This window comes from Periophthalmus magnuspinnatus, chromosome 17 (genome assembly GCF_009829125.3).
Source record: "Periophthalmus magnuspinnatus isolate fPerMag1 chromosome 17, fPerMag1.2.pri, whole genome shotgun sequence".
NCBI classification, from domain to species: Eukaryota; Metazoa; Chordata; class Actinopteri; order Gobiiformes; family Gobiidae; genus Periophthalmus; species Periophthalmus magnuspinnatus.
The window spans coordinates 2074624-2099006 of NC_047142.1; the positions used below are offsets into that span (position 1 = coordinate 2074624).

General features: G+C 41.3%; 1 protein-coding gene across 3 annotated transcripts in view; it reads right to left on the bottom strand.

Moving 5' to 3' along the window:
* Nucleotides 1-238: 238 nt before the first annotated feature.
* The window catches only part of LOC117385624 (phosphatase and actin regulator 1-like), a 97856-nt gene continuing 73711 nt past the window's right edge, over nt 239-24383 (bottom strand). Inside the window, exons 6-12 of one of the 3 annotated variants that reach the window (XM_055228547.1) lie at nt 23996-24195; nt 23209-23365; nt 13483-13538; nt 10234-10295; nt 6839-6979; nt 2644-2720; nt 239-886 (exon numbers count right to left, since the gene is read on the bottom strand). In XM_055228547.1, coding sequence (XP_055084522.1) covers nt 871-886; nt 2644-2720; nt 6839-6979; nt 10234-10295; nt 13483-13538; nt 23209-23365; nt 23996-24195 — 709 coding nt within the window. In that variant the 3' untranslated portion in view covers nt 239-870. The remainder of the gene's footprint in view (nt 887-2643; nt 2721-6838; nt 6980-10233; nt 10296-13482; nt 13539-23208; nt 23366-23995; nt 24196-24383) is intronic. The other 2 variants (XM_055228549.1, XM_055228548.1) reach the window with 2 other exon arrangements.

Genomic DNA, 24383 nt, shown 5'->3' on the forward strand with positions numbered 1-24383 from the left:
AAAACGAGACGAGGCGCGTGGAGAGAAAAACATGTAAAACGTCCGTGTGTTTCAAGTGCCTATGTGAAAAAAACAAAACATAAAAAGACATTTATAAAACAAAATTATTATTCTTGCATTAGCGCTGGTGTCGAGACGAGATCTACCAGCTGCACATTTAAACTTTTTGAGCGTTTTACACTATACACAAAATGTACATAACGAGAGAAAGAGGCGGAGCCCGAACTCTCAGATTCACAGCAATTAAAGATGTGGAAATGTCTCGTTCATTGCACATATGTGGGAAGAGATATCAGCGCGTAATGGCACATGGGGAACTACAGAGGGCGCCAAAGCCTAAGAAAAGCACTGAAAAATATTGCACATGATTTCATTGTTTTTGGACCCGCCTTCCATCTTTCCTTTTGAGTCTTTTTTTTTTTTCAGTCTTTAAAGTCTCAAAGTCCCAGCAGGTGCACGAAAGATAATCTCATGAAAAAAAAAAACAAAAAAAAAACAACAAATCCATTTTGGATTTGAAAGAAACTAAAGTGACGGCATAACAAAGAAGAGATTTAAAAAGAAGTTTCCCGGGGGAGTCCGCAGACGGTCGATGGCGGTCCGGGTTTTTTTTCTCCACGTTTTTGATTAAGTTGAGTATTTTCCTGCCAGAGCGGAGGCCCGGCCCGGAGTCTCGTCTCTGTGCTACTACGGTGATGACGTGGTGTGTCCTGGAGGGAGGAGGGGCTTTGAAAAGGCATTTGAGAAACGCATGGCCTTTTTTTTGTAGAAACGGGCACCATTTTTTAAATTTTTTTTACTGTCCAGCACTTGAGGTCTTCAGTGGAGGAGCGCGGCCGTCTGGCTCCGCCCCCAGACAGTGATGGTCGACTATGGTCTGTGAAACCTGCACAAAGAGAAAAAAAAACAAACGATAAGACGATTACGCACAGAGAGGAAGAGCGCAGTAGAGCTTTTAATTTTCTGTTGCCATGGAGATAATTCAACCCACTTTTTTTGCGTAAATGAAACTAAACCTACGAATGAGGAAGAGGAGAAAAGAACGAATGAGGAAGAGGAGAAAGAACGAATGAGGAAGAGGAGAAAGAATGAATGAGGAAGAGGAGAAAAGACCGAATGAAGAAGAGGAGAAAGAACGAATGAGGAAGAGGAGAAAAGACCGAAAGAGGAAGAGGAGAAAAGACCGAAAGAGGAAGAGGAGAAAAGACCGAATGAGGAAGAGGAGAAAAGACCGAAAGAGGAAGAGGAGAAAAGACTGAATGAGGAAGAGGAGAAAAGACTGAATGAGGAAGAGGAGAAAAGACCGAATGAGGAAGAGGAGAAAAGACTGAATGAGGAAGAGGAGAAAAGACTGAATGAGGAAGAGGAGAAAAGACCGAAAGAGGAAGAGGAGAAAAGACTGAATGAGGAAGAGGAGAAAAGACTGAATGAGGAAGAGGAGAAAGAACGAATGAGGAAGAGGAGAAAAGACCGAATGAGGAAGAGGAGAAAAGACCCAATGAGGAAGAGGAGAAAAGAACGAATGAGGAAGAGGAGAAAAGAACGAATGAGGAAGAGGAGAAAAGAACGAATGAGGAAGAGGAGAAAAGAACGAATGAGGAAGAGGAGAAAAGAACGAATGAGGAAGAGGAGAAAAGAACGAATGAGGAAGAGGAGAAAAGACCGAATGAGGAAGAGGAGAAAGAACGAATGAGGAAGAGGAGAAAAGACCGAATGAGGAAGAGGAGAAAGAACGAATGAGGAAGAGGAGAAAAGACCGAATGAGGAAGAGGAGAAAAGAATGAATGAGGAAGAGGAGAAAGAAGGAATGAGGAAGAGGAGAAAAGACCCAATGAGGAAGAGGAGAAAAGAACGAATGAGGAAGAGGAGAAAGAACGAATGAGGAAGAGGAGAAAGAACGAATGAGGAAGAGGAGAAAGAAACTTCCAGTTAAGTATAAATCCTGTTCCTTTCATTGGAGAACTGGCTAAAATATTATAAAAAGTTGTTTTGTGTCAAATGTTCAATGTTTAAAGTAAAACCCAAAGTTAAATCTGTAACTGGACATAAAGTTCTATGAGTGAAGTCGTTCCGCGGCTCGTCCGGTCAGATTCCTGCTGGACGCTGCCTCATATCCGTCTGAAGCTCATCGTTTAGTTTCAGTCTGTGCGTTAGGTCTGTGGAGCTACGTTAAGTGAGCCCTGTGCCTGAGACTCATTCAGCTTTAATGGCTCATTCACATCAGCGTCCTGGGTCACTCTGTCGTTCTCTTTGTTTGCTTTGTGTCTGGGGATGGAGTTATAGATGGAGGACTTTCAGATGTGTAGTACTGTGTTAGTGTGTACTCGTGTCTGTGTAGTACTGTGTTAGTGTGTACTTTTAGCGGTGCAGTACTGTGTTAGTGTGTACTTTTAGCGGTGCAGTACTGTGTTAGTGTGTACTTTTAGCGGTGCAGTACTGTGTTAGTGTGTACTTTTAGCGGTGCAGTACTGTGTTAGTGTGTACTTTTAGCGGTGCAGTACTGTGTTAGTGTGTACTTTTAGCGGTGCAGTACTGTGTTAGTGTGTACTTTTAGCGGTGCAGTACTGTGTTAGTGTGTACTCGTGTCTGTGCAATACTGTGTTACCGTGTACTCGTGTGTAGTACTGTGTACTTGTGCAGTACCTGGTTAAATGGCGACTGGACTCGTGAACCTCCATCTCGTTGCTCTTGAAGTCGTTGAGCTCCTTTCGAATCGCGGCCTGAAAAAGACGAAGACGAGAAAGAACGAATGAGGAAGAGGAGAAAGAACGAATGAGGAAGAGGAGAAAAGAACGAATGAGGAAGAGGAGAAAGAACGAATGAGGAAGAGGAGAAAGAATGAATGAGGAAGAGGAGAAAGAATGAATGAGGAAGAGGAGAAAGAACGAATGAGGAAGAGGAGCTTCGGCTGCAGTAGCAGTAGCAGTAGTAGCAGTAGCAGTAGTAGTAGTAGTAGTAGTAGTAGTAGTAGCAGTAGCAGCAGTAGTAGTAGTAGTAGTAGTAGTAGTAGTAGCAGTAGCAGTAGCAGTAGTAGTAGCAGTAGCAGTAGCAGTAGCAGTAGTAGTAGTAGTAGTAGCAGTAGTAGTAGTAGTAGTAGCAGTAGTAGCAGTAGTAGCAGTAGTAGTAGTAGTAGTAGCAGTAGCAGCAGCAGTAGCAGTAGTAGTAGTAGTAGTAGTAGTAGTAGTAGTAGTAGCAGTAGTAGTAGTAGCAGTAGTAGTAGCAGTAGTAGTAGTAGTGGTAGTAGCAGTAGCAGTAGTAGTACTAGTAGTAGTAGTAGTAGTTCCATTCATCTTTTACACAAACTGCAGCGGCTCAGAGTCCAGAGTACAAGTACTGCATTTCAGTCAGATACAAGAGGAAAACAAATACTCAAGAAAAAGTATCACATGAAAAAAGTACCTGTTCAAAAATGTACTTCAGGAGTAAAAAGTACAAGTATTTTGTGCAGATTTTGACGTCGTATAAAACTTCAAATGTGGAGAAACATTAACACGACTTAACGCTCACAAGAGTCAAGTTTGTGTAAAAACTTTAAGGTTTAAGTTCGATCGTCTGACGATTTATTTAATTTAAACAAAAATAAAATAAAACAAAACTGATGCAAATCCCTCGAGTCACGACAGAAAAACTGTAAAAAAAGACTACAAATATTAAACCGTTTACATCAAGTTTTTATCGACTGAACCGATATTTATGAGTCGATATCTGTCAGATCGGTCTCTGTGTACTTTTACTTTGGATATAAACGTTACATTATTATATATTGTGTATTTTATTGTAAAAAGAACTACACACACACATAAAATCATAAATATTTTTGTGTTTTTTTTCTCCGGTCTGTGACTCACGGACGTTTCAGCGTCACCACGACGACAAACGGATCAGTGTCCTGCCCAAAGGCAAAATGAGTCAAAGTACTACATGTACTACACACAGATGTACTACACACAGATGTACTACACACAGATGTACTACACACAGATGTACTACACAAACATGTACTACACACAGATGTACTACACACAGATGTACTACACACAGATGTACTACACACATGTACTACACACAGATGTACTACACATACATGTACCACACACAGAAGTACTACACACAGAAGTACTACACATACATGTACCACACACAGAAGTACTACACATACATGTACTACACACAGATGTACTACACACAGAAGTACTACACATACATGTACTACACACAGATGTACTACACACATGTACTACACACATGTACTACACACAGAAGTACTACACATACATGTACCACACACAGAAGTACTACACATACATGTACTACACACAGATGTACTACACACAGAAGTACTACACATACATGTACTACACACAGATGTACTACACATACATGTACTACACACAGATGTACTACACACAGAAGTACTACACATACATGTACTACACACAGATGTACTACACACAGAAGTACTACACATACATGTACTACACACAGATGTACTACACATACATGTACTACACACAGATGTACTACACATACATGTACTACACACAGACTGAGGCTGTTTAAAAAACTTCCTGTCGTTTCAAAGTGAAATTTAGAGAAAAAATCTGAGAAAAACGACGTCACTGAGTCTGAGTCAGTGAAACGTTCAGTGAGTCGTTTATGAGCCAAATGTTTATGACGTTCACCTGCACGTCCGAGTTTATCTGCGATATTTTGATCTGACACAAAGACACAACAAAAGTATTTATCTGTGGGAGGTGGATTTGCACCGGCAACCTGTGGATCTACCAACTGAGCCACGGTCGCCCTTTGTTAATCTGATTTAAACTAAAGAACAAAGACGACGAGTGAGTCTGAGGAAACTGAGTCACGTCTGAGAATCATGTCTGATATTTAACATACTGCAGTATGTGACTGCAGTATTTACTACTATGTGACTGCAGTATTTACTACTATGTGACTGCAGTATTTACTACTATGTGACTGCAGTATTTACTACTATGTGACTGCAGTATTTACTACTATGTGACTGCAGTATTTACTACCGGGTAATTGTACATTTTAATGTTTTAATTGTCTGGCACTAGCACATACTCATTTATTTTAGTTACACTGTGTTGTAAGAGAAAAAAAGAAAAGAGAGGAGGAGAGACAAGATGGCAAGAAAGAAAGAGAAAAAATGAAACGATGAAAAGAGGAGGGCGGGTCATAGTGGTCCATGGTGTGAACTGGTCTGGGTCGTATACTCGCTCTCAGAAGAGGAAGAGGAAGAGGAAGAGGAAGGGAGGAGACAGTGTAAAGGAATGGAGAGAGGGAGAGAGAGGAGGAGAGACAAGATGGCAAGAAAGAGAAAAAATGAAAGAAAGAAAAGAGGAGGGCGGGTCATCGTGGTCCCTGGTGTGAACTGGTCTGTGTCTGATCCTTGTTCTGATGCAGCTCATCATTATAAACAGATTCAGAAAAGGTTCATTTCTGTCGCGCGAATGTGACGTTTCAGTATCGATTCCCGCTCAAATGAGTACTACTCCCGATACTCACGTTAATATCGATTAGTATCCGATTCCCGATTCTTCTGACGGCTCTAATTCGCAGCTCGTGGATCGTTAATGTTCAGAATCTGACCCTGTAGCCCCGGAGCCCACGCTGTCCCGTCCCCGTCTTACGTAAGTCCGGTTGCGTAAGAAAAAACCCGATGCCTTTCACATGAGCGGTCCACAGGTATGCACGGCCCCGCGCCGCCGCCGCCGCCGCAGGACAGGGCGCCACATCAAACCAACGAGCTAATTAAAAGTCACAAGCTCAGACTAAAAGCGCTACATCAGGACGGCCCCGGGATGTTTACGAGACGCGGTGAAAACAGCTGACGAGGAACTGAAGAACCGAACTGTATCTGACTGTACACGTCGCCACGGAGACGAGCTTTACACAACAGGGACTTTTCTGGGACTAATTATGGGATTAGAGGCGGCGCAGGGCGTTTATATAGAACTGAAACCAGGACTAAACCGGGACTTAACCGGGACTTAACAAGGACTGAACAAGGACTAAACCAGGACTGAACAAGGACTAAACAAGGACTAAACCAGGACTGAACAAGGACTAAACCAGGACTGAACAAGGACTAAACCAGGACTAAACCGGGACTAAACCGGGACTAAACCAGGACTGAACCAGGACTGAACCAGGACTAAACAAGGACTAAACCAGGACTGAACAAGGACTAAACAAGGACTAAACCAGGACTGAACAAGGACTAAACCAGGACTAAACCGGGACTAAACCAGGACTAAACCGGGACTAAACCGGGACTAAACCGGGACTAAACCAGGACTGAACCAGGACTAAACAAGGACTAAAAAAGAACTAAACCAGAACTAAACCAGGACTAAACCGGGACTAAACCGGGACCAAACCGGGACCAAACCGGGACTAAACCGGGACTAAACTGGGACTAAACAAGGACTAAACAAGGACTAAACAAGGACTAAACAAGGACTAAACCAGGACTAAACCAGGACTAAACCAGGACTAAACCAGGACTAAACCAGGACTAAACAAGGACTAAACCAGGACTAAACCAGGACTAAACCAGGACTGTTTATCTGCTGTGACTGAAAGGGTTTTATTCTGCACTTTTCTCCTTTAATGTTAATTTTATGCAGATTATTTATGATCTGATTTGTTATATTGTGATTTTAATGTCTCTTATTCTGTAAAGCTCCTTCCTTAACTCGTCATAAACCCTGATATTATCCAAGGAGCTCATGTTCTTTCAGTGGGTCACGTGATGCCCCCGTGGGGTCACATGACGCTCCCGTGGGGTCACATGACGCTCTAGTACCTTGTCGGCCGCGGTGAGTCTGGTCCAGGGTTTATCGGCTCTGCGGTCGTAGTCCTGAGCGTCGGACACCTCCACGTAGTCGCTGAAGCGGATCAGGATTTTGGCCTGTCTGAGCTCCTCCACCGTGGGTCTCTGGCTCAGCTGAGGAGGAAGGAGAGAAAGGAGAGGTGGAGGTTCAGGTGGAGGTTGGATTTTAAAATAAAGTGATCGCACAGGGAGAAGATGGAATGTGTTTGTTATAATCTAGATACAGTGGACAGATACAAACGCAGAATATTCACAGAATGTTAAGTTTATACGCAGCTTTTCCATCTTCAAGTCACTTTACACTTTCACACATTCACACATCTTTGGGTTAAGTGTCTTGCCCGAGGAAACAACAACAGCGTTCATCTGTGGGAGCTGGAATCGCACCACCAACCTGTGGGTCAGTGGATCTAACCTGGAGAGTGGGATTTAAACCACTAACTTTCAGATCAGTGGACACACGCTGTACAAACGGAGCTACTGTGTCGTGGATGATCTGAAATCTGCCAAAATAAATAATAAAAACAGCAGCATAAAACAAATATTTGAATAAAAAAACGTTCTACCCAGAAAATCTGATCAAACAAACGAGGCTTTGCACAAACACGGCTCCATTTTACTGCACAAACACAACAATTTTAAACAGTTGAGCTCTGGTTTACAGTCGTCCTTCACTGTATCTCGGCCTCGCTGTTTATAATAATGAACTTATTTTTAAAAATCTACGAAGGTTTGAACTTTGAGAGAGTTTAAACGAGAGAGAAATGTGAGAAAATGTTAACGCCTGTGTGAGAAAAGTGTATAAAGTGTGTGGTGAGGGGTTTTACAGACAAAAAACAGAGAGAATAATGTAAAAAATAAAGCTGATACTTCGCCGATTTCGTCTATTGTGGGTTATTTTTAGAACGTGACCCCCGCGGTAAACGAGGGACCAGTGTATGTCAAAAAAATTTTAAAAAAATAAATAAAATTCTCCATCTTAAACATCACTGCTACATCTACTTATTACAATTATTATACTTATTAAAACAATTATTAAATATTTTAAGATAGAACAAAACATTATATTATTATGATGCTGGAAACTTCTTTTTTTTCTTATAATCTATTTTATTTATTTTTATTATTTTATTTTTTATTTTATTTATATCTAGCACTAACTGAAAGGTTGACGGTTAAAATCCAGCTCCCAAAACATGACCATTTACTATTTAATCATATTTTACTGTAATCCTTCAAGTCTAATAATAAATAAATAAATAAATAATAAATAAAAAAAAAAAATAATAAAAAAAAAAAATAATAATAATAATAATAAAAAATTTAAAAAAGGGTAAATTAACAGTTTTCGACTCAGCGTTTTAAAAAAATATAAAACTTGTGACACATATTTTATCTATTTTTTTCAAGAATCCAGAAAAATCCGCTTCTTTTTTTCTTAATTTTTGTCTCAAGTCCAAATTCACGATCTAAAATTAACCCGGGGATCGAGGCGGGACATAAAAACACGTCAGGTTTGTGCGTGGTCAGCGTGTCTGCGGGTGTCGCTTTATAACACAAACCAGCACGATGTCACACTCCCGGCGCAGAGGAGGCGTTTGGCGAAGTGACCGAGCCAAGGGCAAAAAGGGCACGGCGCCGCACGGACACTGCCCCCTACAGGCCTGTGGTCAGTGTGACATAACCTCCACCGCAAAAACAACCACCTGCACAACAGACCCCAGTGTGTGAAGTGCCTCGGGCTGCACTATAGTAAACTTTAATTATAGTTTTACATCAGTCAGGAGGCGGTGGGGGGACAAAAAGGCCGATAAATGATAAAAATACAAGAAGAAGTAGCCAGGGCACAGTTCTAAAACGAAATATCGCCATCAACTGGATTATAATTTGAACCGAATGCACTCGCACGAAACTGGGAGTAAAAAATAAACCAACAAAATGAGGTTTTTAAAAACACATGGGGGCAGAAGTTAAGTGCACAGCGGTCAGATTCACATAAACGTTGGATCTCAGTGTGACTCTGAAGTGCTGTACGTTTGCGATTTGTTTTCTCCCCGACAAAACCCACAATGTCGATGAAACGTTCAAAAAGACGCCGACGAAGGTTTGAACTTTGAGAGAGTTTAAACGAGAGAGAAATGTGAGAAAATGTTAACGCCTGTGTGAGAAAAGTGTATAAAGTGTGTGGTGAGGGGTTTTACAGACAAAAACAGAGAGAATAATGTAAAAAATAAAGCTGATACTTCGCGGATTTCAATTATTGTGGGTTATTTTTAGAACGTGACCCCCGCGGTAAACGAGGGACCACTGTACTGCGCTTGTTTTGGAATGTTTATCTGTAGAATCGATGCGAAGGAATAGATTCAATACTCAAAACCGATTCAGATTATTTAAAAAAAAAAAAAAAACTCTTTATTTAGGCATTTTCTGCATAAAAAATTGGTTCTTTCTTTTATATTTCCATGAGGCCTTGAGTCGTCCAGGTTGGTTCCAGACGATTTATGAGCAAAGATCACATTTTTCAACCAGTTAAACTTTCTTTTAACAAAATAAATATGTTGTTTATCTTCTCAGTTTTTATTTATTTTCATTTTTATAATCACATTCTGCAATTACGCACGTCGCTAGGTAACAGAACTGGAATTATGTCTACGAATTATGTCCGAACGTCCGCACTATTCTTTTTACTTCGTGGTGTCCGAAAGTCCAGTTGGTGAGAAAACGGCACGCTCAAAATTTCCCACAATGCATTTTGAAAAGTAGAAGGGTATCAGTGGTCAATATGGACCATGATGCATTGCGAAAGTCAGGAAAACAACAGCGCGGCGACTGATTTACTGACTTAGTGCTGATTTACCTCACTGTTGGTTCTGATTATGAAGAAAACACTCTTAAATAAACCGTTATGCTATAAAGTTGCTAGCATTAGCCTCTAACCTTAGCTCGAGCTGTTAACGGAGCGATAATTTAAACATCTCAGCTAAAAAAATTAATAATCCGATCTGTTTATGTGAGATGCAGCTCGACAAAAACTTATATGTTTATTATTAGCCCAGAAATACTTTAATCGGATCATAATTTATGGCAGAAATCAAGTTTTCTCTGAGTTTCGCCATTTTTTTTCTCTGTAGAATCTGCTAAAAAGTGCTGGACTCTGCAGTGAATGAGGGGTTAAGGGCTGGGGGAGACATTCAGACACACAAAAGTATCTCAAGTTTGCTGCCCGAGTCCAACCAGGAAGTAAAATTATAAACTATTCCAAAATAAAAACTGAGAAAAGAACTAGGCTAGCTTTTTTAACATGCTAATTATAATGACGCTAACTGTTTTAGCCGCATCCGTGCACCTTCGTTTACATTCGCACTCACCTTTCGCGTTAATCGCCTCTTGATTTCTCGTTTCTCTTCCATCTCCTCCTGTTCATTGCGAGCTGCATGAAAACAAAAAAAAAGGAAAAAAATTCAGAAATTATTCAAACATGACTTAAGGGAACGCTGCATTTACATAACACGTCTCATTAGCAGTCAACAGATGTAGTAAATGTTGCCTTAGCGAGTTACATATTCCAGTTTACGAGTCTTTAAGGGACGGGCGTCTGGGGAGGTGTATTCTTTCATATCGTCCCAGAGCGTTTTGTCACATGTTTAAGACAGAATTCTCTTTCCAAACAGCACGACGGCGTCTTAAAAGAACCATTATTGTTAAAAAGCTGCTTCATAACTGACTTCTGCAGGTTTAGGACGGTGACGGTTCAGATCAGAGAGAGTCACTTTAGGTTTAAATCACAGACTGTTTATATAAATGGACATCGCTAACCTGCTAGCCGCCGCGCTACAAGTAAAAAATGATCATGGGCGCAGTTCCAGCTCCATCGACTCTGGCTCCAATTCACTTTCTATTGAAAAACTGTGTCCTCTCTCTGTCTCTGCTGCTTCAGACTCATTCTGGTCTTAAATGTTCGTATTAACCCTCTACATGATCCTGGGGTTTTTATTTCACTATTGTGTCTGTAAATCAAGATATGAACATTAATAACAGACAAATCAGATGCCTTCTTTTTTTTTTCTTTTCTTTACTTTTTATTTCTCTTTTTTATTATTTATTTATTATTATTTTATGTATTATTATTATCATTATTATTATATGTATTATTATTATGATTATATTTTATTTCTTATTATTATCATTATTATTATTGTTATTATTATTATTTTTTGTTTTTTAATTTTCTTATTTTATTTATTATTATTATTTTATGTATTATTATTTTATTTATGTATTTATGTATTTTATTTTTTTATACCATCTTTCCCCAAGGTCGCTCCTGTTAGCGTTAGCAACAGGTTTGATTGACAGCGTTGCTAAGCGCCCGCTCCCTGTTAAACCGTCGATGCGAGCGGGAAGGGGCGTTACCTTCAACAGCCTCGCTCCTGATTGGCTCTTTGGTTGCTATGATACTCGCAGCTGGAATTCCAAATACAGTTGTCCCTCACTATATCACGGTTCATCTTTCGCTGTTTTGCAGATTTTTTTAGTGCCATTTTTCATGCTTTTTTACATCGTATGAGCGTGCAGCGTTTAAACGAGAGAGAAATGTGAGAAAATGTTAACGCCTGTGTGAGAAAAGTGTATAAAGTGTGTGGTGAGGGGTTTTACAGACAAAAACAGAGAGAATAATGTAAAAAATAAAGCTGATACTTCACGGATTTCGACTATTGCGGGTTATTTTTAGAAATCTTGTAGTAGTACGTTTAATCTAAGGACACAGACAGGCTGGTTTATTAAATTTATCATTAAAATCTTGCATATTTCTTCTTTTAAAAGGTATAAACGTGTTCAGACGATGAGAGAACAGAAGCAGCTAGAAGTAAAAAAGCACGTCCTGTTTGTACAACCTTGTTATTGTCTCGATATTAACCTTCTGTTTCTCCGTGACAGGCAGGACGTGTCTGCGCAGCGTCAATCAAACCCTCTCCTACGGGACGGTATAAAAGCGCAGGCCAATCGGGTTTGATGTGCGAGCCGTCAGCAAGGCCGCTCTCTCAAAGTACTCTCCCCGGACCAGGGTCTCCAGAGAACGACGGCTCTCTTTAGATAAAAGGCTAAAAGAAGAAGTGTGGAGCGCTTTTATTAACAAGCTGCAGCGTCGGCCGTGTTAACTACGCTACAGTTTACAGTTACAGCGAGCAAAATGTGAAATTAAACACAAATCCTGACCCGAATCTGCGGTCGGACACACATGAGCATTTTGTGTTCGATGTGTTGGCGACTTTTGTGGCTTTATCTTCACTGGAATGTTCCAAGTACGGCATTAAACAACCTATAGAACCATGTTTTAAACCATCGCCGTAGAGATATAAAGAAGTGACTGAGGCTAGCAGTTATAGCGGCTAATTCGGAGCCGAGTTTCACATTTGGAATTTCAGTTCTGAGTATCATAGCAACCAAAGAGCCAATCCGGAGCGAGGTTGTTGAAGGTAACGCCCCTTCCCGCTTGTATCAGTGGTTTAGCAGAGAGCAGGCGCTTAGCAACGCTGTCAATCAAACCTGTTGCTAACGCTAGCGGGAGTGACCTCAGGGAAAGAAGGGATAAAAAAAAAAAATCAATAAAATAATAATAATAATAATAATACAAATGTAATAATAATAATAATAATAATAATAATAATAATAAATAATAATAATAATATAACAATAATAATATAACAATAATAATAATACAAATGTAATAATATAATAATAATAAATAAATAAAATATAATAATAATAATAATAATACAAATGTAATATTATAATAATAATAATAATAATAATAATAATAATAATAATAATAATAATAATAATAAAATAATAAATGAAATAAAATAATAATAATAATAAGGCACCTGATTTGTCTGTTATTAATGTTCGTATCTTGATTTACAGACACAAAAGTGAAATAAAAAACCCAGGGTCATGTAGAGGGTTAATACGAACATTTAAGACCAGAATGAGTCTGAAGGACAGAGACAGAGAGAGGACACAGTTTTTCAATAGAAAGTGAATTGGAGCCAGAGTCGATGGAGCTGGAAGTGCGTCCATGATCACTTCCTGTTTGGAACGTGACAGCTAGCAGGTTAGCTATGTCCATTTATATAAATAGTCTATGATCCAGAGCAAACAATCGCCGATAAGCTCCGGCGATGTATTTGGACCTGTGGAACGATCATTCAAACTAAGTATTTTAAATCTGCTCCCACGTTTATTGTCGTTTTTCTTTCTTTACTTTAAGTTGTAATATTAAAATTGCAGAGTTATTATTGCCATATTAAACCGAGCACAGCGCACGTGAAATCCTCTCCTTAAACGAGTCCATTAAATTCCTCAAAGCTTGAATAATGTTTCAGACGGAGGAGGAAACGGGGGGAGGACCCGCTTCGACCAATCACACGCTCTGGAGAACTTCAGATCTCATGGGACAGTCTGAAGGTCTGGAGAGGGTTTTATTAGACTCAAAGTTTGTGGATGTGTCGTGCAGTTGTGAGACTATAGGTCTGGGTTTCATTTATCGTCATGTGAAAGTGACGTTTGTTTTGTTACGTAACGCGGTTCAAAATGGCGTCAGGCGGTTTACTCACGTTTGAGAATGTTCCTCTGCTCCAGCTCTTCTGCCGTTGGTCTCTGGCTCAGGCGCCTGGAAGTAACGCACACAGACACACACACAGACACACACACACACACGAGCATTAAAATTCCGCCTCCTCTTGAACATAACCTCCTGACAGGGCTTTATCGGGGTTTGCTTTGTGAACGCTTTTGGAGGGAAAAGTTGCTGAGTTCACGGAAAAGTTTAAATTTGTTCTTCCTTCTCATCTTTGCCCCAATATTAACTCTGCGGCGCCCCCTGCGAAGTGCCGTTCTTCCATTATTCAAAAACTTACATAACGCAATTCACACTTACGTAGAACGAGGTTAAAGGTCACGTTTTTGTCTCCGTAGAGAATTTGTCCTCTGCGTTTGACCCAGTCCTTTAAAACAGCCGGATGAAAGCTCGAAAAACACGCAGATGTGGACGATTTCTGTGCAAAAATGAAGAGATTTTGGATATTTTTGTTGTAAAATGACGAGATTTACTGTAGCAGGTCGAATCAGCGACGTCTACGGCTAAATATTAGTTCATTCTGTAAAAGTTTTTAATGATACGGTTTATTTAAAAGAGTTTTTTGTGTAATTTTGCGTGCTTTTTTACACCGTATGAACTGACGAAGACGCCTACGAAGGTTTGAACTTTGAGAGAGTTTAAACGAGAGAGAAATGCGAGAAAATGTTAACGCCTGTGTGAGAAAAGTGTATAAAGTGTGTGGTGAGGGGTTTTACAGACAAAAACATAAAGAATAATGTAAAAAATAAAGCTGATACTTCACGGATTTCACCTATTACGGGTTATTTTTAGGACGTAACCCCCACGGTAAACGAGGGACCGGTGTATGTAAAAAAAAATTATAAAAAATAAATAAAATTCTCCATCTTAAACATCACTGCTACATCTACTTATTACAATTATTACACTTATTAAAACAATTATTAAATATTTTAAGATAGAACAAAACATTATATTATTATGATGCTGGAAACTTCTTTTTTTTCTTATAATCTATTTTATTTATTTTTATTATTTTATTTTTTTTTTATTTATATCTAGCACTAACTGAAAGGTTGACGGTTCAAATCCAGCTCCCAAAACATAACCATTTACTATTTAATCATATTTTACTGTAACACTTCAAGTCTAATAATAAAAAAACGGCTAAATGAACAGTTTTCGACTCAGCGTTTTCGAAAAATATAAAACTTGTGACACATATTTTATCTATTTTTTTCAAGAATCCAGAAAAATCCGCTTCTTTTTTTAGAATAATGAGAATAATGTAAAAAATAAAGCTGATACTTCACGGATTTCACCTATTGAGGGTTATTTTTAGAACGTAACCCCCGAGATAAACGAGGGACCAGTGAAGTGGGATAATTTTGGGTTATTTTTTATTGACTCAGTGGCTTAAATCGGTTTCAATATCGTCATTTATCGCAATCTCTCTCTGGACAAACATTGCGCTTCACGTCTTGTTGCTAAACTTGATCAGAACCACTTTTTTCTGGAAGATTTGACCTATTGTGCGTGTTTTGGGTTGGATGTGAGAAACCAGAGTGTTCAGAGGAAACCCACAGAGACACAGAGAGAACAAGCAAACTGGGATTTTAGTATCATGACAACGCTGCGTTACTCCCCAGACTGATCTCCCTCTGCACGTTTTACACAGATCAATATCAATCTAGTCTCCACGTCCCCTGTCGCGTCTCAAACCCGGTCAAACGTGATCGTCCAATCAGATTTGTTTATTCCAGTAACGAAGAAGCTCATTGGTCACCTGTGATTTACAAATAAAACCACATTTCTCTCAGCTCAATCGCTCAGCTCCTTTATTATTTCCGTTAAAAAACAAACTAAGCGAGTCCCTGATTGGCTAATCCACCTGTCAATCACGGCAATTAGAAAACGTAGATTCACAGGCGTCCACGTGTTCGTAAAGTATTAAAAAAAAGCGTGTGTTCTGGATCTTTTATCGCCTAAAAATGTGACAGTCACACGTTGTCCTCATGTCGTCCTCACGCTCAACACTTTTAAACACAAATAAAACAAAAAAACAAAGAGAAAGACGCTCGGGGCCGTCGCAACATCTCCCTCCCAAATCTGTTTTCTAAAGATTATCTCCAATTTCCTCGTGTCCGTGAGTGGATGAAGAAGCGAAGACTCCCCGGCGGCCATTTTGGATAAGGTCAACGCGAGTGCTTTCGACGGGGAGCGGCTCATTATCGCAGCCGAGGAGGAGCCCGCGGCGGGAGAACTAATCCCCCGAATCAATGGCCGTCTCCATCTTGTTAGCCCTGATACGATCTGCAGAGGCTGGATGCAAAACGCCACGGAGCGTTTTATCCTCCGCTCACGTCGCTCCCTTCAGGGTTTAATCTGGGGCGGACGACAGAGGAGAGTTTTGTCTCAGGATGTACAGTACTTTGTTGTACTGTACTGTACTTTAAATAGTATCGGTCAAATCCTGATAAAAACTGACTTGTTATAAACCAGGAAGTAAAAGCTTGAAAACAAAAGCATCTGCAGTAGAGAAGTACGCAGTTTAAAAGTACAGATACCACAGAAATACTCAAGTAAAGGAGAACGAAATCTACTTAGAAGTATTAAAGTACCTGTTTGAAAATGTACTTAAAGAGTTAAAAGTAAAAGTATTTCACGCAGATTTTCAGATCTAATAAAGCTTCAAATGTCGTGATTTTATTCAACAGAAACAATTGAATCGATTGTTTGTTTTTCCAGGTTTTTTTTCTTTGTTTATTTCAGTTTTGCTCAAATTATGAACGTGTTAAAAATAAACCCTCCGTCTTTTCAGCAGGTCTCACAAAATAAGAAAAATACTTTTACTTTTCAGCTCTGTTCAAAAATGTAGCGCAGTAGAAAGTACAAATACTTCTCTCAAATGTACTGAAGTAAAAGTTGCTGTATAGACACATAGTACAGTTATTTAAATATCTATTTTTCTGTTATAAAGAAGTATTTTATGGAGCTGAAGTATTCTCTGATTGTTTTAGTTTTTCCTTGAGTCTGTGTGATGTGTAAATTTAACAGTAAAGCTAAGTTAAAAGTAAAAAGTACACAGCGTAAAAAGTACTTAAGTAAAATACAGATGCCTAAAATGTTTACTTAAGTACAGTACTTTACTACTTTTACTTTATCAGCGCTGCTTAATTTCAAGTTCTTTAATCGTCTCACTCAAGTAGAACGTTTTGGTCAAATCTATGATCAGTGCAGAGAAAATATGAACGAAATGAACGAAAAGAAACCTCAGGACACGGCCTCATGGATTTTACTTTTACTTCACTACATCTGAAATCAGTACTGAAAACATGAAGTATTTTTATTATTTTGTGTGACCTGCTGAAAAAAGGGTTTATTTTTAACACGTTCATAATCTGAGCAAAACAAAAACATACAAATAAAAACAGACAGAAAAAAAGATTTATAAGACTCAAAATCTGTGAGAAATACTTTTACTTTTTACTCTTTAAGTACATTTATAAACAGGTACTTTAATACTTTTTAATGTGGTACTTTTACTTGAGTATTTTTTGCTCCAGTTTGCAGTAACTCAGTACTTTTTCCAGCTCCGGTCGTGACGTTTTTAATCAAACAGGAAACTTTTTAGGTTTAAACAACTGGATTTAGTCGCAACAATGACCTCGAGTGTAAAAGTGAAACTAAGATGTAGAAAATAACACCTCAAAGTGACTTTAAAGAGAGAGGAGGAGAGAGAAAGAGAGAGGAAGAGAGGAAGAGAGGAAGAGAGGGGGGAGAGGGAAAGAGAGAGATATCCCCAAAATAACCCCTGAAAATGTCCTTAAATATATGTCCTGATTTCACTGCATCGACTGGAGAGAGAAAGAGAAAGAGAGGGGAGAAGAGAGAGATCCATGAAATAACCCCTGAAACTGTCCCTAAAGAGAGAGAAAGAGAGAGAGAAAAAAGAGACACAGAGAGAGGGGGTGGGAGAAAGAGAGAGAGGAGAGACACAGAGAGAAAGAGAGACAGATCTCTGAAATAACCTCTGAAACTGTCCTTAAAGAGAGAGAAAGAGAGAGAAAAAGAGACACAGAGAGAGGGGGTGGGAGAAAGAGAGAGAGGAGAGACACAGAGAGAGAGATATAGAGAAAAAGAGATCCCCAAAATAACCCGTGAAACTGTCCTTAAAGAGAGAGAAAGAGAGAGACACAGAGAGCGGGGGTGGGAGAAAGAGAGAGAGGAGAGACACAGAGAGAGAGATATTGAGAGAAAGAGAGACAGATCTCTGAAATAACCTATGAAACTGTCCCTAAAGAGAGAGAAAGAGAGAGATGCAGAGAGAGATACAGAGAGAGACAGACAGAGATCCCCAAAATAAGCCCTCAAACTGTGCTTAAAGAGAGAGGGGGGGAGAGAAAGAGGACAGAGGGAGGAGAGGAAAGAGAGGAGAGACACAGAAAGAGACACAGAGAGATAGAGAGAGAGAGATATCCCCGAAATAACCCCTCAAACTGTCCTTAAATATATGTCCTGATTCCATGATATCGACTGGAGAGAGAGAGAGAAAGAGCGATACAGAGAGAGAGAGAGAAGGACAGAGAGAGGGAGAAGGACAGAGAGAGGGAGGGGGAGAGATTCTCGAGTTCACTCAAAGTCTGTAGATTTCGTTTGGATTAAGGAGTCAGTTTGAGACACTAAGACGTTTTTTTAAAAGCGTAAAATCAGAACGAGACTGGAACCAAAAATGGAACGAACAGAACAAGAGAGAGATGATGATAGAGAGATAGAGAGAGAAGAGGAGAGAGAGAAAGTGAAGACATAGGAGATAGAGAGAAAAGTGGAGCGAGTGTGAGGTGAGGAGAGAGATAAGGAGATAGAGAGAAGAGGAGAGAGAAAAAAGTGGAGAGGGAGAGAGAGAGACAGAGAGAAGTGAGGAGAGAGAAAGTAGAGATAGGGAGAGAGACAGAAGAGAGAAGATGAGAGACATGAGGACAGTGGGAGGGCACAAGAGATGAGAGGATAAAACAGAATATAGACAGAGGGAAAGGACAGAAATAGGATAGAAAAGTGGAGAGAAAGAAGGGGGGGGTGGAGAGGGAGAGAGACCGAAACGTGAGAAGAGAGAGAAAAAAGTGGAGAAGACATGATATAGACAGAGAGAGAGAGGGAAAGTCAGGACACAGCAAGAAAGAGAGTGAGGGAGATGGAGAGAAGCAAAGAGAGAGAGGCGAGGAGAGAGCGAGAGAGACACAGAGTGAGGAAGATGAAGAGAAGCAGAGATAGAGAGAGTAAGAGAGACAGAGTGAGTGAGGGAGATGGAAAGAAGCAGAGACCGAAAGAGAAGTGAAGGGAGAGAAGTAAAGAGAGAGATGTAGATATAGACAAAGAGAGCGAGCGGGAGGGAAGGAGAGCGACAGAGAAGCAAGGCGAGAAAGAGAGAGAGAAGCAAAAAGAGAGAAAGACAGAGACAGCAAGAGAGAGAGAGAGAGAAAATGAGAGCGAAAGAGAGAAAGACAGGAGAGAGAGTGAGGGAGATGGAGAAAGAGAAGCACAGAGAGATAGAGAAGTGGAGAGAGACAGAGGAAGAGAGAGAGAGAGAGAGAGAGAGAGAAAGAGAGAGAAGCAAAAAAGAGAGAGAAAGACAGAGACAGCAAGAGACAGCTAGAGAGAGAGCAAAAAAGAGAAACAGAGAAAGACAGGAGAGAGAGTGAGTGAGGGAGATGGAAAAAGAAGCACAGAGAGAGAGAAGCGGAGAGAGACAGAGGAAGAGACAAAGAGAGAGAGATAGATAAAGAAAGAGAGAGAAAAACAGAAAGACAGGAGAGAGAGTGAGTGAGGGAGATGGAAAAAGAGAAGCGGAGAGAGACAGAGGAAGAGAGACAAAGATAGAGAGAGATAGAGAAAGAGAGAGATGGAGAGAGAGCGAGAGAGAGATGGAGAGAGATCTTTTTTCGGAAACATGACAACCTGAGCCGCCTTCTGGAAGCACAGTTGGGAATAACATGCTGTCTGCCAATGTCCCTTGTAAATATCCCATCTCTTCTCCTTAAAAAAACAGATTTAACGACACATCACAAACACACACATCACACACACATCACACACACATCACACACACATCACACACACAGAAACACATCACACACACATCACACACACGTCGACGGACATTTTCTCCTCGCTGTTTGGCTTTTCGTTGGCACATCGTCGCATCCACTTCAGGCAAAAAACTCAAAAACAAAATGGGGCTTGTAATCTACTGGGGAAAACAACCTGTCACTGGAGACTGTCAATTAAAAACCCCACTCATTTTAAAGCTAATTACGCTTCTTCTGTGTGCGTTTTACATCAGATGCCCTTCCTCGAGCGGGGTATTAGCTCTCGGAGTGACACGGATGACGCGGCGGTTTGTTGTGATCGATTTGACTGTGTGTTTTGAATGCACGGTGAGCTGCCTGATCCGCGTCGCTGTGTTTGCTAGCTGTTTGTGTGAGATGGTGTGCGTGGTGCTGTGTGGAGGAAAGATGGAGGGAAAGAGAGAGAGTTTGGCACAAGAGGCATCGCCGTGGTGATTCAGAGCGAGGGAGGAAGTAAAGAGTGAGCGCACGAGAGAGGAGAGAGGAGAAGAGGAGATAGAAAGGAAGAAATTAGGTCAGGATGATTTTCAAAGACTCATTTTGGTGGAGATGCTGCGTGTTCGGCCCGATCGCTCAAACCAACGAACAAAAGACGATAAAAATGATCAAATGTGGAGGTTTTTTAAAGGAACGTGCAGGAAACGACAGACACAGGTCCAGGCTCGAGAAACGGGATGAAAAACAACAGCAACAAGAGAGAAAAGAGGGATTCTCACGTTTGTGTAAAGAGTAAATACATGAGGGGTCAGCTGATTTAGATCTGTGGAGAGGAGAGAGGGAAGAGAGGAGGAGTGGAGAGGGGGGAGAGAGAGAGGGCAGAGGAGAGAGAAAAAAGTGGAGAAAGGGAGAGAGAGAGAGACAGAGGTGAGGAGAGAGATGAGGAGATAGAGGAAGAGAGAGAGAGACAGGGATGAGGAGAGAGAGCAAAAAGTGGAGAAGTGGAGAGGGTGAAGAGAGAGAGGGGAGAAGAGAGAGGGAAGAGGAGAGAGAAAAAAGTGTAGAAAGGGAGAGAGAGAGACAGGGGTGAGGAGAGAGATGAGGAGAGAGAGGGAAGAGTGGAGGAGTGGAGAGGGAGAAGAGAGAGACACAGAGGGGAAGAGTGGAGAGGGGGAAGAGAGCGAGACAGAGAGGGAAGAGTGGACAGGGGGAAGAGAGAGACAGAGGGGAAGAGTGGAGAGGGGGAAGAGAGAGAGACAGAGGGGAAGAGTGGAGAGGGGGAAGAGAGAGAGACAGAGGGGAAGAGTGGAGAGGGGGAAGAGAGAGAGACGGAGGGGAAGAGTGGAGAGGGGGAAGGGAGACAGAGGTGAGGAGAGAGAGGGAAGAAGAGAGAGAAAAAAGTGGAGGAAGTGAGAGAGAGAGACAGAGGTGAGGAGAGATAAAAAGATGGAGAGAAGAGGGGACAGAGAAAAAGTGGAGGAATGGAGAGGGAGTGAGACAGAGGTGAGCAGAGAGAGGGAGAGATGAGGAGATAGAGAGGAGAGAAAAAAGTGGGGCAAAAGATACAAGATTGAGACACAGAGGTGAGGAGAGAGATGAGGAGATAGAGAGAAGAGAAGAGAAAAAAGTGGAAAAGTGGAGAAGTGGAGAGGAAGGTGAGGAAAGAGAGGGAGAGATGAGGAGATGGAGAGGAGAGAGGGAAGAGTGGAGGAGCAGAGAGGGGGAAGAGACAGAGGTGAGAGAGATGAGGAGATGGAGAGAAGAGAGTGAGAGACAGAGAGGTAAGAGGAGAAATGAGGAGATAGAAAGAAAGAGAGAGAGACAGAGAGGTGAGGAGAGAGATGAGGAGATGGACAGATGAAAGAACGAAAAAAGTGGAGAAGTGGAGAATGACGACGAGAAGAAAGAAGACGAGAAAGAAAAAATGGAGAGTGGAGAAAGGGAGAGAGAGAGATGAGGAGATAAAGATAAGAGGAGAGAGAAAAAAAATGGAAACAGACGGAGAGATGAGGAGAGTAAAGAGAAAAAAGACACATGTCCCACTGTATCGGAAAAAAATCTCACAGACGGATGAAAAACATGTCGGATTTCTGCAGAATCAACGAGCGAAGTCTAAACTCTGTTCATCTGACGGGAGAGAAACGTGATTTTATTTGTAAATCACAGGCGACCAATGAGCTCCTTCGTTTCACATGTGTCACTGGAATAAACTAATCTGATTGGACGATCACGTTTGACCAGGACGAGGACCAATCTGAATAAATCACAGAGAGATCAGTCTGGATTTGAGACGTTGCTACCGTCAGTTTTTATTAAATCTACACGTAATTTGCAAATTTAAATTAAACTTGTATTTTAATGTTTTTAATCGTCTATTCCTGTTTCGCCGGCTCGTTTCCAGACTCATAAAACACGTGCGGCGCTTTGGGGCAGTGCATCTGTTTATAAACGTGCCATAAAAACACGTCTGACCTTGACCTCTTCCGTTTCGCCGGCTGTTTTTTCCGACCACATAATGAGGTCACGTCTTATCCAAATCTAAAATAAGTTTAGACGTTTGATATCGCAGCGTTTGGAGACCTCATGTTCTCAAACGGTCGAAGGCGAGCGGTAAAACGCACGTGTAAATCGCGCGTGTGTGTGTGTTACGTAAGGCTGGCGTCCTGAAAAATGCATAAGCTCTTAAAGGGGTGTGCGGCGTGAGGTCAGGGAGTCTTAAAGCGGGGGCTAAACCTCTAACTCCGCCCACAAACGCATTTCAAAAAGAGCTGTGTGTCTCAGTTTGACGGTCGCACACTTTGAAGTACCGATACCGACCGATGAAGGTTACTCGGGACAGACCTACACCACGGCGCGTACGTCAACCCGTTTTTGCGCTAACGTTACGTCGAAAATGAACTCTGGAATAATTAGTTTTATTTTTAATTCTTCGTCAATTCATAGAAGAAGAGTCAAGGCGTCGTTGTTGTCGTCGCCGCGGCCGTTTATTTATTGTAGCGAGTGTTACAGAACTTTAAGAAAATATAGCTTGTTTTTCGTGTAGAAGAAGTGACGCGCGGTGCATGATGGGATACGGAAGTGGGCGGAGTCTGCGGCCGATCTCCATGGAAACGCAGGGCACATCTGTCGCGCCGGAAGTGACGTAACTAAGTGTCCTTCAAATTCAGCCGACGAGGTGAAAAACCGAGGGGGCGGAGTCTGGGGGGGGGGGATTTGGACCACTGTGATTGCTCTATCCACGTTTTAAACTCCGCCCCTGCAGCCAGGTGTAATCAGAAACACCTGGGAGTCCTGTGTAATGTCACCAACTACTGGAAACAACGTAGCTTTTTCTGTTCCGATATCAACCGATAATGGGGCAGAGACTGGAAAAAAAATATCCAAATGTGTTTTTTTTCACTGTTAACATTTAGAACAGCGTTGAAACATTTTTTTACGAGGCGTTTTGGAACAACACAAACCAAAATGGCCGCTTAGATTTTTGCCAATTTTAACCAAGAAGCTGCAAATTTACGTAGATTACACCAATATTGCCACAAAAAAAGACCTGGAATGGTAAATAACGCTATTACAGCTCAACAGCAGAAACATGTGGCCTTAGAGTTTAGTCCCACTTTAAAGGGGAGTAACACAGGAGGTCATCGGCTCTTAAAGGGGATTACCGCGTGAGTTTGGTGCCGATCTGTTGTCTGGACTCCAGCCTCTCCTCGTCCGTCTGCATGGGGAGGATGTTCTTCTCCTCCAGCTCGCGTTTGGACGGTCGGTTACTCAGTTTGATGGCCAGGGAGTCTTTCCTCAGCACCTTCTGAGCGAGCGAACCTAAAGATGCAATAAAAACCTTTTGAATAAGTAACAAAACTTTTATTATGTCGATGGTGAACAGCCAATAACACACAATTATATCATGTATAAGTAAATATATATGTGCTTTACCTATTGTAGTTCTATTAAGTTCTTTCTTTTAAGACTTGGTTCGTTTTTTCAGTCCTTCATAGTTGCTTTACGTCGCTTTTTGCTCAAGGACCGGCAGCAGGGATAGAACTCCAAACCCTCTGGCTAGTGGGTGGTGTAAATTTCAGACTGCACATAGACGTGGACTTAGCGTTTGGTGGCAGCCGAATGAAGCTCATCGAGGCTAGAAGTTACAGCGGCTAATTTGAAACCAAGTTCATCATTTGGAAATCCGAGAACATAACCAACGAGCCAATCAGGAGCGAGGCTGTTGAAGGTAACGCTCCTTCCCGTCCGCACCACTGGTTTAGCGGGGAGCGGGTGCTTAGCAACGCTGTCAATCAAACCTGTTGCTAACGCTAGTGGGAGCAAACGTCAGGGAAAGACGGCAGCTGATTGATGTTTTGATTATTCTATTATTATATATTTGATTATTGTCTTGATGCCAATTTGATTCACTTTTAACAAGGTTCTTTAAGGTCTCAATGAGATACTGACTTGTGAATATGGAGTCGTCATCTTCGTCGTCGTCGTCGTCGTCGTCGTCCACGCCGTGCTCGTCCTTGTACATGCTGGGCAGGTCCTCGTAGTCCGACTCGTTGGGCAGGTTCTCTTTGTCTTCCTCATAGTCGATGATGACGGAGGGGACTTCTCTCCGGTCCAGAGGGGCACACTGACCGCTGCTGTGCAAGGCCGAGCTGCAGGACACACACGGAGTCAGTGAGGAGTTATGTTTATGGAGGACTTTCATTTGTACGTGTGTTTAAAAGGAACGTGATTGGGCGACACGTTAAATAAGTCTGACAAAAATATGATAAATGGTTAGTTTTTTATATAGCGCTTTTACACTGTTAAGGCCCCTTTAACGCACCTTCAAGGCCCCTTC